We start from the raw sequence: 12,866 nt of genomic DNA, 5'->3' as shown, positions 1-12,866 counted from the left end.
ATGGACTACAAAAGGGATCTGCAAGAGAAAACTTGCCATAAATCTGTGAGCATTGAGACTCCTGATGGGCAGTTGGTAACTATAGGCAAAGAACGCTTTTGCTGCCCAGAGCCATTGTTCAAACCCCATCTGCTCAGCCAAAGTTCTCCAGGGCTTCATCATTTGGTTTTCCAAAGTCTGCAGAAAGTTCCAGATGAGTTTAAAGGAGAAATCATTAACAATGTTGTATTATCGGGAGGTTCCTCATTGTTTCCTGGTTTTCCAGAGAGGATGTGCTTGGAATTGAATGCTTTATTCCATGGTAGAGAATATTTTATTAAAATTCTGGCTTCCCCCAAAAGAAGTACAGCAGTTTGGCTTGGGGGCTCCTTGGCAGCTTCACTCAGCTCTTTCCAAAGCTTGTGGATGAGAAAACAAGACTATCAAGAGCATGGAGCAGCATATGTGCACAAGAAATTTAAATAGTAAGATACTTTCAGTGACATTCAGACTATCATCCTGTTCATTAAAATGGAGCTATAGCAAGACATTAATGGGGAAAAGAAAAAGACGAGAGTTTGTTTTCTACTTGAGATTGTTTTTTCTATTCATCCAAAATTCTGTTGATTTCAACTCTAAATATGAAACTGAGAAGAGAGAAATCTATGGACTAAAGTAGCTTCTATGCTGTCAATATTCAGAGAAGTACAATTTATTGCACTCTTACTGTGTTAATATATTCTAAAGTCAAGGTAGATCCGTTCATTATATTTTCATAACTATTTTCAGAAAGTCGAAAAAGAAGTATCCTGCAAAAAACAACTATTAGCTGCATGAATGTAATTATCTTTCATAAAAGCAGGGAAGATCTGTTTTTATGAAAGACTCTTAGCTAGCTTCATATTTGCATGGAGATTCCTCAGATACAAAGTGTAAATATTAAATATTTATAGCACATTCTCGTTAATTCAAAAAAGAAAAAAAAACAATAAAATCACCAGTATTTGAAATCATACATTGATATAGAACTAATGTAAACTAACATAGCTTATAGATTTTATTCATTTAAATATTTCTTATTATATGGTAGTTTAAGTTACAGAGCAGCAATATTTAGCTACTGAAATCAAGATATGTTGGATTACAATTCTCACAATATCTAGCTATTCTTTAGGCCACTGAATATCAGAGTTTGGGAAACACTGTTTTAGCCTTTAGTCTGTCTGATTCATATTGTTTACAGTCTATTCAAAAGTTTGTTTTCAAAACAACAGGATATTTTCATACACATAGTCCTTAATTAGATCAAATAAACGATTATCCTATTCAAATAGGAAGGACTTTATTCAGATATGGTTTTTATGTTATGCCTGTTTTATAGAGGAATTTCATCAGAAGAAAAATCAGGAATCTCTTATTCTTTCTTCTCCAATATATTTTGAGACTATCTGAAACAGTATTATTGGAATTGTTTCATCTTCCTTTTGAACTGAACTATGATCGAGAGGAGGAATGTTAAACAATCAGATAATCAGATCAGATAATCTTCCACCAAAATTTGAATATATATCACTGTCATTTTTGGAGCAGAATACAATTGTTATTTAACTGATCCTTTAAAGCAGGCTCACCACAGCCTTTTTCATTTCCCAGAAACTTCTCAGAGAAGACAGCTTTGAACTCTTAAGATGACTGGGAAAATAGAAACCTAGAAAATTGAGACTTTGCCCCCTTCTTTAGAAACACAACCTTTAGCTTGCTGTGTAAAACCTAGTGGGATCCATTACCAGCAAATCGGGTGGGATTCAAAATTTTTAACAACTGGTTCTGTGGACATGGCTTAGGTGGTGGGCATGGCTTCATGGTTATGTGACTGGGTGGACATGGCTTGGTGGTCATGTTTTTGGCTGGGCGTGGCCAACTCAACATCACTCACATCGAGGCACGCATCTCCTCGCTTGGCTTCTCATGACTGTGGGGATGCTGCAACAGTTGTAAGTGTGAAAAATGGTCATAAGTCACTTTTTTCAGTGCCATTGTAACTTTGAATGGTCATTCCACACAAGCAAAGTACCAGCAAAGGAGGGGAAAAAAACTCCAGAGGCGTTCCTGAGACAGGAAGTCTAGTCCTGCCAAGAATGTAATAAGGGTTAACAGAGAGGCAGTTTCTGTAAGCAACACAAGAATGTTTCCTTCCTGCCTTTCTTACAGGATTAGGCCAGTAATTTCTTCTAACAACCGGTTCTCCAAACTGCTTAGAATGTTAACAACCGGTTCTAGCGAATAGGTAGAATCCCACCCCTGCAGCAAATACAATGCATGTAAATTATGAACATTTTTCCTACTTCATTTAGCAAATGAAACTGCTGTTGACAATGGATAAAAAGAGACGTATTTCATATTCTATAGTTTTCTTTTTTCTCTCATTATGATTGGTTTCTGCTTTTGTGGTCAAGACTGCACTTGGACTTTAAATTTTGTATGCAGCAAAAATAAGGCAAGGCCCAAGAAAAAAAAATGTGTAGGACCAAAACCTAAAACTGATTTAATTTAAATAAAACCACTACAACTGAAAGCTGCCAATGTAACTGCTATTCGTTTATGTAATAATTTCATTTTTCCATTACATAATAAATTATGACTAGGTAGCAACATTTAGAGGAATTATGGAATGTATATCAACAGGTTTAGAAACCACATAGAGTTCTGAATTCACAGGTGGTACATTCCTTCTTCCAGGTCCATCTGAAAGATCAAATTTGTGATAAGCTAATATTCTACCATAACTCTCCATTTGGACTCCATGATTAATACAGTATTTGTTATTGCTGTCTTATTGGGCCAGATTATTTTTTTCATTGAATAGAAACTATCTTGTATCCAAACATCTATCTTTTTCTATCATTAGTAACCTTCTACAAGTGTTCTGAAAGCCATTCTCTCTTCTGCTGTCCAATTTATGTTTCTGAAATAAGCCTATACGTTGTGCTTAGGATTACAAAAAGAAACCTGGGCCTTATGTGTATGAGAGCAATTTAAAATAGAAAAATGATCCACTTTATATACTTATAAGACTTTGGATATTGTAAATATCCAAAGATGCTTAGCTAACTGCTTCTGTGAAGCTCTGTCCCAGGTTGGAACAAATTAAACTAATTCTCCCTTAACTGATCTCTGGAATACACATTCTGATGAACACAATAAAAGCTTGGAATATATCTTAATTGGATGTCCATTATATTAAAAGTAGGTAAAGGAAGCTAATTAAAGCCATCCATAAGAATAATATTGGAAATGAACTCACACTTACCAGTTTGGTTTTATCCATAGCTGATAAGACAGCAGTGTTGAGTTGCTCCAGAGCAGACAAAACATGTCTGTATTCTCCAAGATGTTCTGTGAAATAGTCTGCAGCCGAAAGGAAGAAAATGCTTTTGTTACTGTATTCTGTCACACAATCCCCCATTCCACTTGTAAGTCCTTCTCAAAATATTTTAAATACAACCTACAATTTTCTTATTCCATCCTCCCAGCCAGGGGTGGGATGCAAATTTTTTACCTACTGGTTCTGGGGGCATGGCTAGGTGGGCGTGGCTAGGTGAGCATGATGAGGTGGCCATGTGACTGGGTGGGTTGTTGTTGTTGTTTGGCCTACTGGGCTTCAGGGAAGCCTCCTTGGAGCAAAAACGGGGTGGGGGGATGTTGTGTGCCCCCTCATGCTCCATTTTTGCTCCCAGGAGGCTTCCCCAAGGCCCAGTCAGCCAAAAAATAAAAATCACAAAAACCTTTTTTGCTACTGGGCTTCAGGGAAGCTTCCTGGGTGAAGCAATAAAACAGCAAGGGGAGGATCAGCTGTGCCACGTGATTTAGATTAGCTAGAAAGCAAGAAATCCGATAATTTCCTGCTTTTTTAGCTAATCTAAATTGCACGGCACAGCTGATCTTTAGAAAACAGCTGATTGGTGGGGGGGGGAAGGAAATACCTTGATCTTCAGAGCTACTGGTTCACCTAAACTGGGCTGAACCAGTAGAATCCCACCCCTGCTCCCAGCTCAGGACAATTTGGAGCTTTCAGGGAACACCTTCAGGTGACAATCACTGCATGTGATGCATAGGCCCAGGGGCCATAAGTTTGACAGCCCTGGTCTAGAATAACTTTGGGAATTTTGTCAGAAATGGTCCAAGCACATATCTAGGGCACCATACTGGAGGAAAGAACAAGCTTTTGTCCAATGTGGGATTATTCTGGGAAGAAAAATAGTTCACATCTAAGAAGGGGGCAAAACATCCCACCCCCAAATATATCAAGGAAAGTTAGGAAATATATATTCCACAGCGAGAATAGTTATTGAGTACTTACCACACAACTTCTCTGTCTCTAAATTGCTGTAGAAACACACATAAAAAAGGAAAAACATTTATATGAGATGATTAATAAGAGCTTGAGGAGACAGTTGCAGAATGAAGCAAAATGGAAACTGTCAATTAAGGTTGCTAACTTTATCTTCATTTCAAGATTATAGAAATCAGCATTAGCTGAGGCCTTTCAAAATATTTCATATGGTAGACCTAGGTATTGTTCTGTTTAAATCTATAAAAACCTGTTATATATAATTTTAAATATTGGTCTTATGGAGGTGCTATTTAGTCAATGTATTTAGTCAATGTATTTAGTCAATTACTATACTGTACTACAGAATATGATAAGTCTGAATTGGAAGCCCTGTTATTATGTTATCTGACTTAACATTGTTTCTACCAATCAGAGTTATGGTCCAGAGTTCTGAGACGAGAAATGACAGGGAAATACAGGGTGTGATGACCCAGGGTGGGATACAAAACAAACACAGTCACAGAAAACAGGTGAAGCGCCTTTTATTCCTTCAGTTTGCTTCCAAGCTCCGAATATCTTTGACGGAAGCCAAAAAAACTCCCACACAGTAACACGAACAAGGAAAAAAGCAACACAAACCAGGCAAGATAAGGGCTGGAGGGTGTCCACGGATAACACATACTGGGAAGGACGCCAAACTCAGAGTGGAACTATACACTAGAGATATTTACACGATTTGTTTCCAGTGTTTGCCAGTACGCAGGTCCAAACTCTTATTCAGTTGTCACACCCGCAGCCCATGAAGAGGATCAAGGCCCTCTCCTCCCAAGGAGACCACGTCTCTCCCTTATCCTCTCCTCCCTGTGTGCCCTAGGATGGATAGGGGATGGGCCTAGGTCCTCCTCTGACTGCTCAGCCAGCCTCTGCCCTTCCCCAGCCTCCTTCAAAACTTCCAGAGCCACACTTCCACTCCCTGTCGGCTGTTCCTCATCTCTTTCAGAGTCAGTCTCCACCAGGGGCATGACATATGGGCAAAGGTCCTGCTTCTGGAAGGGAGAGGGGCAGTTAAAAAATATGAGATGAGACAGAGAGAAGGGGAGAGAAGGAGAGAGGGGGAAGGAGAGAGGGGAGAGAGAGAGAGTAGTAGGGGAGCAACTGCAGGTATTGCTTGGCACACAGTCTTTAGGCTATCTTGCTCTAATGTTAATGATTTTCCATCACCAGATCCTAGTATTTCTATGTAAATAAGATGGGATCAGTAGATAGAGCAGAGATAGGAAGGAAGCAGAACAAATGCGGCTGATTGTCATACTGAAATTCCCTTTTCTAAACACACTAGACAGGTTTTTCTCAGGCTTCTCATGATAAGGAAATTTTGCCTCTAAAACACATGCTTTGTTGGGGAATATTTACTCAAAAGAAAGTCCATTGAGGTAAATAAATACAGGATTCCATGTGATACTCTCTTTTTCTCATCTTGCATACTGTTTCAGAGTTCTCTTACAGAAGACAACTCTTTTCTAAGTTTTCAGTGGCCATTGTAAGTTTCCTACAGTGTCACATTTGGCTTTCTGTCCCAGTAACAACCCTGTGCCATCTGTTTCACTGAAAATAGATGCTTCTCATGTTTTTTAAAAAGAAAAATGGTGAAAAAGAATATTAGAGGGGAATTATATTTCAGTGCCTTTGCAGAAACAACAACAAATAGAGAAACCAAGATGGCAACTACTTCTGGCTGAGTCTGACACCCCAAAATACTTCCAAGGACAAGAACCCAGATCAGCCCCCTGCAACATTACTGGAACCTAATTTGAAATCTAACAAGACATAAAACAGATGAGAATCGACTCTTACTTCCGCACCGCGGAAGCAACTAAAATGTGAGTAATGGAGCCTGAGCCCCAGGAATCCTTTCACCACCAAAGACTATAATAATGCAGCACCCAGCACTCATATATTCAAATACATTTCACTTCTTCAACTCTCCAAAGGCTCTGCCCAAATCATCCCCTGGAATGGGGAGATAACCTCCTGGAGCAAGCTCCTGGTGTGCCCCCATAGTAATTATATCACTAAACCCTTTTAGTTTTTCCAAGGAAAGGGTCCAAGAGGCTTGCCTTCTGCCTGCAGAAATGTTACTTTTTATATTACAATAATTAAATGAAATTGCAGTCAAAGTAGACAGCCTCCAGCAAGCCTTGGATTTACAAATCACCCCCAGCAACCTGTGGATTAATATGACATGGGGGTGTCATGATGAAGTCAGCTACATCAACACTCCACAAGCCATATCTCCAGATATCTGGAAACAGTTAATTTAATTAACCACCACTGTGTGCTCCAATCACAAGAGTACCCTAATATACAGTCTTTAGATGATATACAAAGAAAATAGGTTAATTGCAGGCCATAGCTACATTCTAATGCACAGTCACCTGAGAGTAAGCTCCCTTGAATACTTTGGTTATTGCAAAAAAGGATCAATTCAATTAGCTGTTATGCTTAGTTTGATTAATGCATCAGAACATGGAAAGCCACTATGACTAAGGAAATTAGCTGCTTTAAAGCAGGTAGTGGTAGTCAGAGACTGAAGTGAATCTACTAATTAATCAGTTTCTGGATGGTTTCTCATACGACTTTTGAATACACTATTCTTTTTTAACATTAGATGCTAAGCTTTTAGGATTTATGATGCCATTTTAATAAAAGCATTTAAGGTATTTGATGGCTTCTTTGCAACTAAAGATCTGTATGTGTGTGAATGACCACACTGCATAAAAACATATTGCTTCTTGTTTCCGCAAGGAAGCCAACTGCACTTTTGTACTTACTGAGCCCTTTTTATCTTCTGAATTTGTAACAAACATTAACCAATTAATAATTAAAATGCTGAATAATTTATTGCTAAGGCAAACCTCAAGAAAACCCAAGCTGCTAAGATGCTGTATAACAGAATGCTGACTGCATAGATTGCAGAACAGAATATTATGCTTTAATTGTTCTTTGAGTAATAAATTACACTGGTTGGTTTCTTGTACAAAGTGCTTTATGGTATATTAATTCTCCACAGCCAAATTTTCTGTGGGCAACTCTAGGAGCAAATACAAAAATGGCAGTAGTCATTTTCAAGTTGTTTTGCCAACATCAAATTGTGCTTCTTTTTCACCTATTGAAGATATGGCAGTATACAGTGGGATAATGGTACTAATCATCATTATGATGCTGATAATAATTTAGCATTCGTACAAAATAGTGCTCAAAACTCTTTGATAAAATTTTATTGTTTATACAACTTAATAAAGATGTTCTTTGCTTTTATGTTTGCATTTCCAGTGAAAGGCTGTAAGACTGAATGGCATTGACTCAATAAGACCACTGTGAGTTGGGGTGAGATATGAATCATGGACTGAATCCATGAATCATGGATTGTAGAATTAGTAGCAATATATTTACTCCCTGCCCCTATACCAGAGGTCTCCAAACTTGGCAACTTTAAGACTTGTGGACTTCAACTCCCAGAATTCTCCAGTCAGTTGGCTGGAGAATTCTGGGTGTTGAAGTCTGCAAGTCTTAAAGTTGCCAAGTTTGGGAACGCCTGCCCTATACCATCAAGGGCCCTGGAAGGATTCTAGAACTGAGACAGGAGGCAAGCAAAAGTAACACCCACAACATCAGTCCACAACAGAGGGTCTCTTCCTGGCCCTTGTGTTGTATAGGTTTTTTTTTCTGCTTTGTTTTTATAGGAAAACTGGCAGGTCAGGCACAAGGGAATCAGCACAACTTCCTGTGAAGATAAATGGTTTTTTGAGAGAAGGTTTGCAGAAATACCTTTTAGTGTTTAAAGATAATTTGGAACATTTTCCAAATAAAATTAACAATACTTTCATTACATGTTCGAATAGATGTATTTATTTTTTGTATGCTACAGAGAGATAATCAGAACAAGAGAGCAGGATTAAGAAATCAAATTAGTTTATTTTCTTATGTGTACATCAAATTAGTAACACATGAATCTTCGTTGTATTGATTTTATTTATCTCCTATGCTTCTGCTACAGAACCAAAGAAGGTATAATTGTTTCTTTACCTTCTCACTCAGCAGAGGATAATGAGAAAGTATATTATAAATAATCTCAGAAAGTAGTTACTACAGTATAGAACTATCTTCTTCATGAATTACCCATGGTGTTTGTGGTTAATTACAAAACATATATTTACCAATAAATTGCCCAAAAGGCAGAGATCTAATTACTGGTTAAGTGGACACATTTCTAAAATAAAATATTATTTAAATGAATGCATATAAAACACAAGTGAGCCCTAGAGATTTTTATAAATAAAAATGATCCTAGAAACTGATATTTTGCTCTGCAGGATGCCATCTTCCTATATATTTATTTTTAATTAAAATCACTTAAAATTGTTAGATGAGAAAATGTGGTGCATATTAATGATAAACTCAGGGAGCTTTTCAGTGAGAGCTTGGGGTTTTTCCTGAGGATGGGCACTTCAACTGAGGGGTTAATCACTGCCTGGAATGGGTAGATGGATCAGGCTTTTGTTCATATTGCCCTTGTATGTATATGGATTGGGGGCACCATTTTATAATGCTTATCTTCCTTTCTACAGGGCTGGTTTTCAGTGGTATTGGTTGAGGGGTTGGTAGCTCCCTAGGCCCCTCCTTTTGGGTGCTGCGTCATTCTACTCTGTCTCCCAAATTTTCAACCTCTACAATAAATCATTGGATGAAGTTATCTGCTGGTTTGATGATGCTCAGTTATATATTTCTACAGTAGGATGGCCAAGTTAGACCAGTGCCTGGAGCCTGTGTGGCTTTGTATGAGAAGGAATCATCTCCAGCTCAAGCCTAACAAAATTGAATGGCTCAAAACTGAACAAAAATGAACAACTTCATCTGGTACACCAATTGCTCCCTCTCCTAGACTGAGGGGCCTTTCAGACAGAATGTTCACATAACACCTCTGCACTAGTCACCAGATTCTGAATGTGATTCATGGTTTGGATATTACATATACAGCCCTACATGGCATATGGCTGGGTTATTTGAGGGATACCCTATTTCCTGTAGCATCTGGGCAATTTGATCTGCAAGCTTGGCACATTCTATTATGTATTAGAACCCTGGAAGAACCATGCCATTCCTGTAGCGGCACTTTTCCTCTCAAATAATGTTTCACCTGATGATTGGATGTTCCCCATCCTGCATTTTAGAATGGCCTTTGAAAGCCTGGCTCTTCACTCAGTCCTTAGGCAAGGAGAGTGAAATCCCTTTGCTTTCTTCTTGTCAGGTGTGTTGTTCTTATCATAAGTTTTTATTTAAAACTGGTTATTATTGTGCTTTCATTGTTTCAGTTATGGGGGCCACTCAAAACCATTGGAATTTCATCAGCACAAAAATGGATATAACAACAACAACAACAACAACAACAACAACATGCGGTAAGAAAACATCACAAAGTATTGGGACTTACAAATTGAAGTTGAGCGACTTTTGAAAGAGAAATTGTGTGTTCTCCCAATTGTAATTGGAGTCCTTGGAGCAATACCCAAAGGGCTAGCTCGCTATTTGGAAATTCTGAATTGATCAGATTTGAATACCCTGACTCTACAAAAAACCACCCTACTTGGAACAGCTTATATCCTCCAACAGTACCTCAACAGTTCCTAGGTCCTTGGTTAATACTCGAGCTGTTGAGCTACCAACCAGCCCCAAAGTCTGTGAATCTCACTAAAGATTAAATAATAATAATAATAATAATAATAATAATAATAATAATAATACCAGCAGAACTGCAAAAAACTGCACTACTTGGAACATTGTACAGTTTAAGAAGATAATTGGATGATACCTAGGATGCTGGCTGTATCAACCATCAATGCTAGTCAGTGATATTTGTGATACATTTTAAATGTTCAGTTGATTGAGTTTCATGTTTAATGAATAAAAGAGATGATAATAATAATAATAATGATAATAATGATAATGATAATAATAATAAAAAACTATGCCTACACACAATGGTGGCCCTGGTATCATGTTTCACTCTTGAGTAGAGTTAAAGAGCATATCTCTTTGGCTCTTGTCTAATGCAATAACTTCTAAAGAATTCAGATTTTTAAGGTATTCAAGGACATGCTTTCTAGGACATGCTTTAACAAATAGAATCAGAAATATATTCTGGGGGCAGATTCAGAATATAAATTGGCGTATTTTTTCTACTTGATAACATCTATTTACTTACAATATTCAGTCAGCAATCATCACTGTGGGATTAAAGCAAAGATGGAAGGTGCCTGTCTCTGCGGGGGCGTGAATGGAAGGAAATATTATGAATAGGCAGTCTAAAATATTTATCTTCCCAGATGTCAGCCTTTTCCCTAAAGGATTGGAGACACACTGGAAAGTATGAGACTCAGCCTTTCCATAATAATCTCAATGTCATAATTTACTCTTTGCGTCCCATTGTTTAGCCAAAGTTCTTGCTATGTCTCAAAACAAATCAGCAGTTGGCATTTCTTGAAAGCCAATCTCCTAGCGAAAATGAAACCAGCATGCTATTTTTCTTATTTTTCGTTCATATTACAAACATCATACTAAATTAGAATGTATTCTATTTGGAGATTCTGCTCTTATTTATTTATGTGTTTGTCAAATTTATATGGTCCCCTATTTTACCAGATGTGACTCAGGCTGGTGTACAACAATCAAATAAAACAACAATATAACAATCATTATAAAAACAATATATAATGTGGGTTATCATTATCAAAAATTAAAATATTACTTTAAAAAATTAGAATACTGTATGAAAACTACAAATTGAGAGTAAACATAGCAATCATTACAGAGGAGCCCCCTTAAAATATCTTCAGTTCTCTGGGATTCCCAGGCCTGGTGACATAACCAGATCTTGAGGGACTTCCTAAACATTAAGAGAGATGGAGCTAACTTTCGGAGGGAGAGGGTGTCAAGTGCCAATGGGTGTCAAATGACGATGCTAACAAAATCAGACTCGAAATCACCAACATCCTCTGCACTAGCAAACCACCCAAAAGCAACTTATCCAAAGAAGAACAAACTGCACTACTTAACCTGAAAGAAGACACCAGCATAATAATCCTACCAGCAGACAAGGCAACGCGACAGTGGTTATGAACACACCTGACTACCAAACCAAGTTAACCAACCTACTCCAAGACCCCACATACAAACCCCTAAAGACAGACCCCACCACCTACCTAGAAAAAACTACCAAATCCAAAATAAAAGCCTCCCCCATCAGTGAAGAAATCCAGCAAAGAATCATACCCAGAGAGAAATCATCCAGATGCCCTAAGCTTTATGGTCTCCCCAAGATACACAAAGAAGGAACCCCACTCAGACCAATAGTCAGCTCCATAGGCTCACCTCTACAAAACCTGGCCAAATTTCTCACCAAACAACTACAACCCTATGCAGAATCCATCAACTCACACGTAAGAAACTCATTCCAGTTCATCGAGATCATAAAGAAACAAAACTTACAACCCAGCGACCTACTAGTAAGCTTCGATGTCATATCCCTCTTCACCCAAGTGCCAATAAAAGAAGCCTTGACAGCCATCCAAAACAAATACAACCCCCCCAAGCACATCCTAGATCTGACCAACCACTGCCTATCCAATACATACTTCACCTACAATGGACAAAAATACAAACAAATAGAAGGAGCACCCATGGGATCACCTCTCTCACCTGTCATCGCAAACCTCTACATGGAACACTTTGAAACACAAGCTCTAGAAAAATACGACCACAAACCCAAACTCTGGCTCAGATACGTAGATGACACCTTCATAATCTGGCCACACGGGAAAGAAAAACTGAACAACTTCCTCACACACCTCAACAGCCTACACCCCAAAATACAATTCACCATGGAAACAGAAGCCAACAATCAACTTCCCTTCCTAGATGTCTTGGTATACAAAAGATCCAATGGCTCCCTAGGACACACCATCTACCAGAAGAAAACACATACAAACCGCTATCTACATGCACTCTCACACCACCACCCAGCACAGATCAATTCCGTAGCCGAGACACTCATCTCCGGAACAAAATGCTTAGCCAATGAACAACACCAAAAAACCGAACTACACACTCTCACCAACGTACTTACAGCCAATGGATTCCAAAGAAAGAAGATTACCCACCTAATCCAAAAAGAAACCCCAACCAAAATCCAAGACAGAGAACAAGAAAACGGCAAAGCCCTCCTCCCATATATAAAAGGCACTACAGACAAAATCAGCAAGATCCTCCAAAAACACAACATTAAAACAGCATTCTGCACAAAGAGAAAAATATCCACCATCCTAAGAAACCCCAAAGACAAAATCAAATTAGAAAACCAAGGAGTATACGAAATCCCCTGCACTGCCTGCCCTACCACATACATTGGACAAACTAACAGAAGAATAAGTGCACGCATTGAAGAACATAAGAACTCAATCAAAAAGAAGAAACGACCTCTTCCCTGGTCCAACACCTC

General features: G+C 38.3%; 1 protein-coding gene across 2 annotated transcripts in view; it reads right to left on the bottom strand.

The window, feature by feature from the left end:
• Window positions 1-12,866, bottom strand: part of NECAB3 (N-terminal EF-hand calcium binding protein 3) — a 91,117-nt gene that overhangs the window by 30,373 nt on the left and 47,878 nt on the right. For both annotated transcript variants that reach the window (XM_026697322.2, XM_087929164.1), the window contains exons 4-5: window positions 4,340-4,365; window positions 3,290-3,387 (exon numbers count right to left, since the gene is read on the bottom strand). In XM_026697322.2, the coding sequence (XP_026553107.2) occupies window positions 3,290-3,387; window positions 4,340-4,365 (124 nt within the window). The remainder of the gene's footprint in view (window positions 1-3,289; window positions 3,388-4,339; window positions 4,366-12,866) is intronic.

The sequence above is a fragment of the Pseudonaja textilis genome, chromosome 3 (genome assembly GCF_049901715.1).
Source record: "Pseudonaja textilis isolate UNSWEBS1 chromosome 3, rPseTex1.2, whole genome shotgun sequence".
Taxonomy (NCBI): domain Eukaryota; kingdom Metazoa; phylum Chordata; class Lepidosauria; order Squamata; family Elapidae; genus Pseudonaja; species Pseudonaja textilis.
Note: the sequence above shows the minus strand (reverse complement) of the source record. Positions and strands in the feature narration are given on the sequence as shown.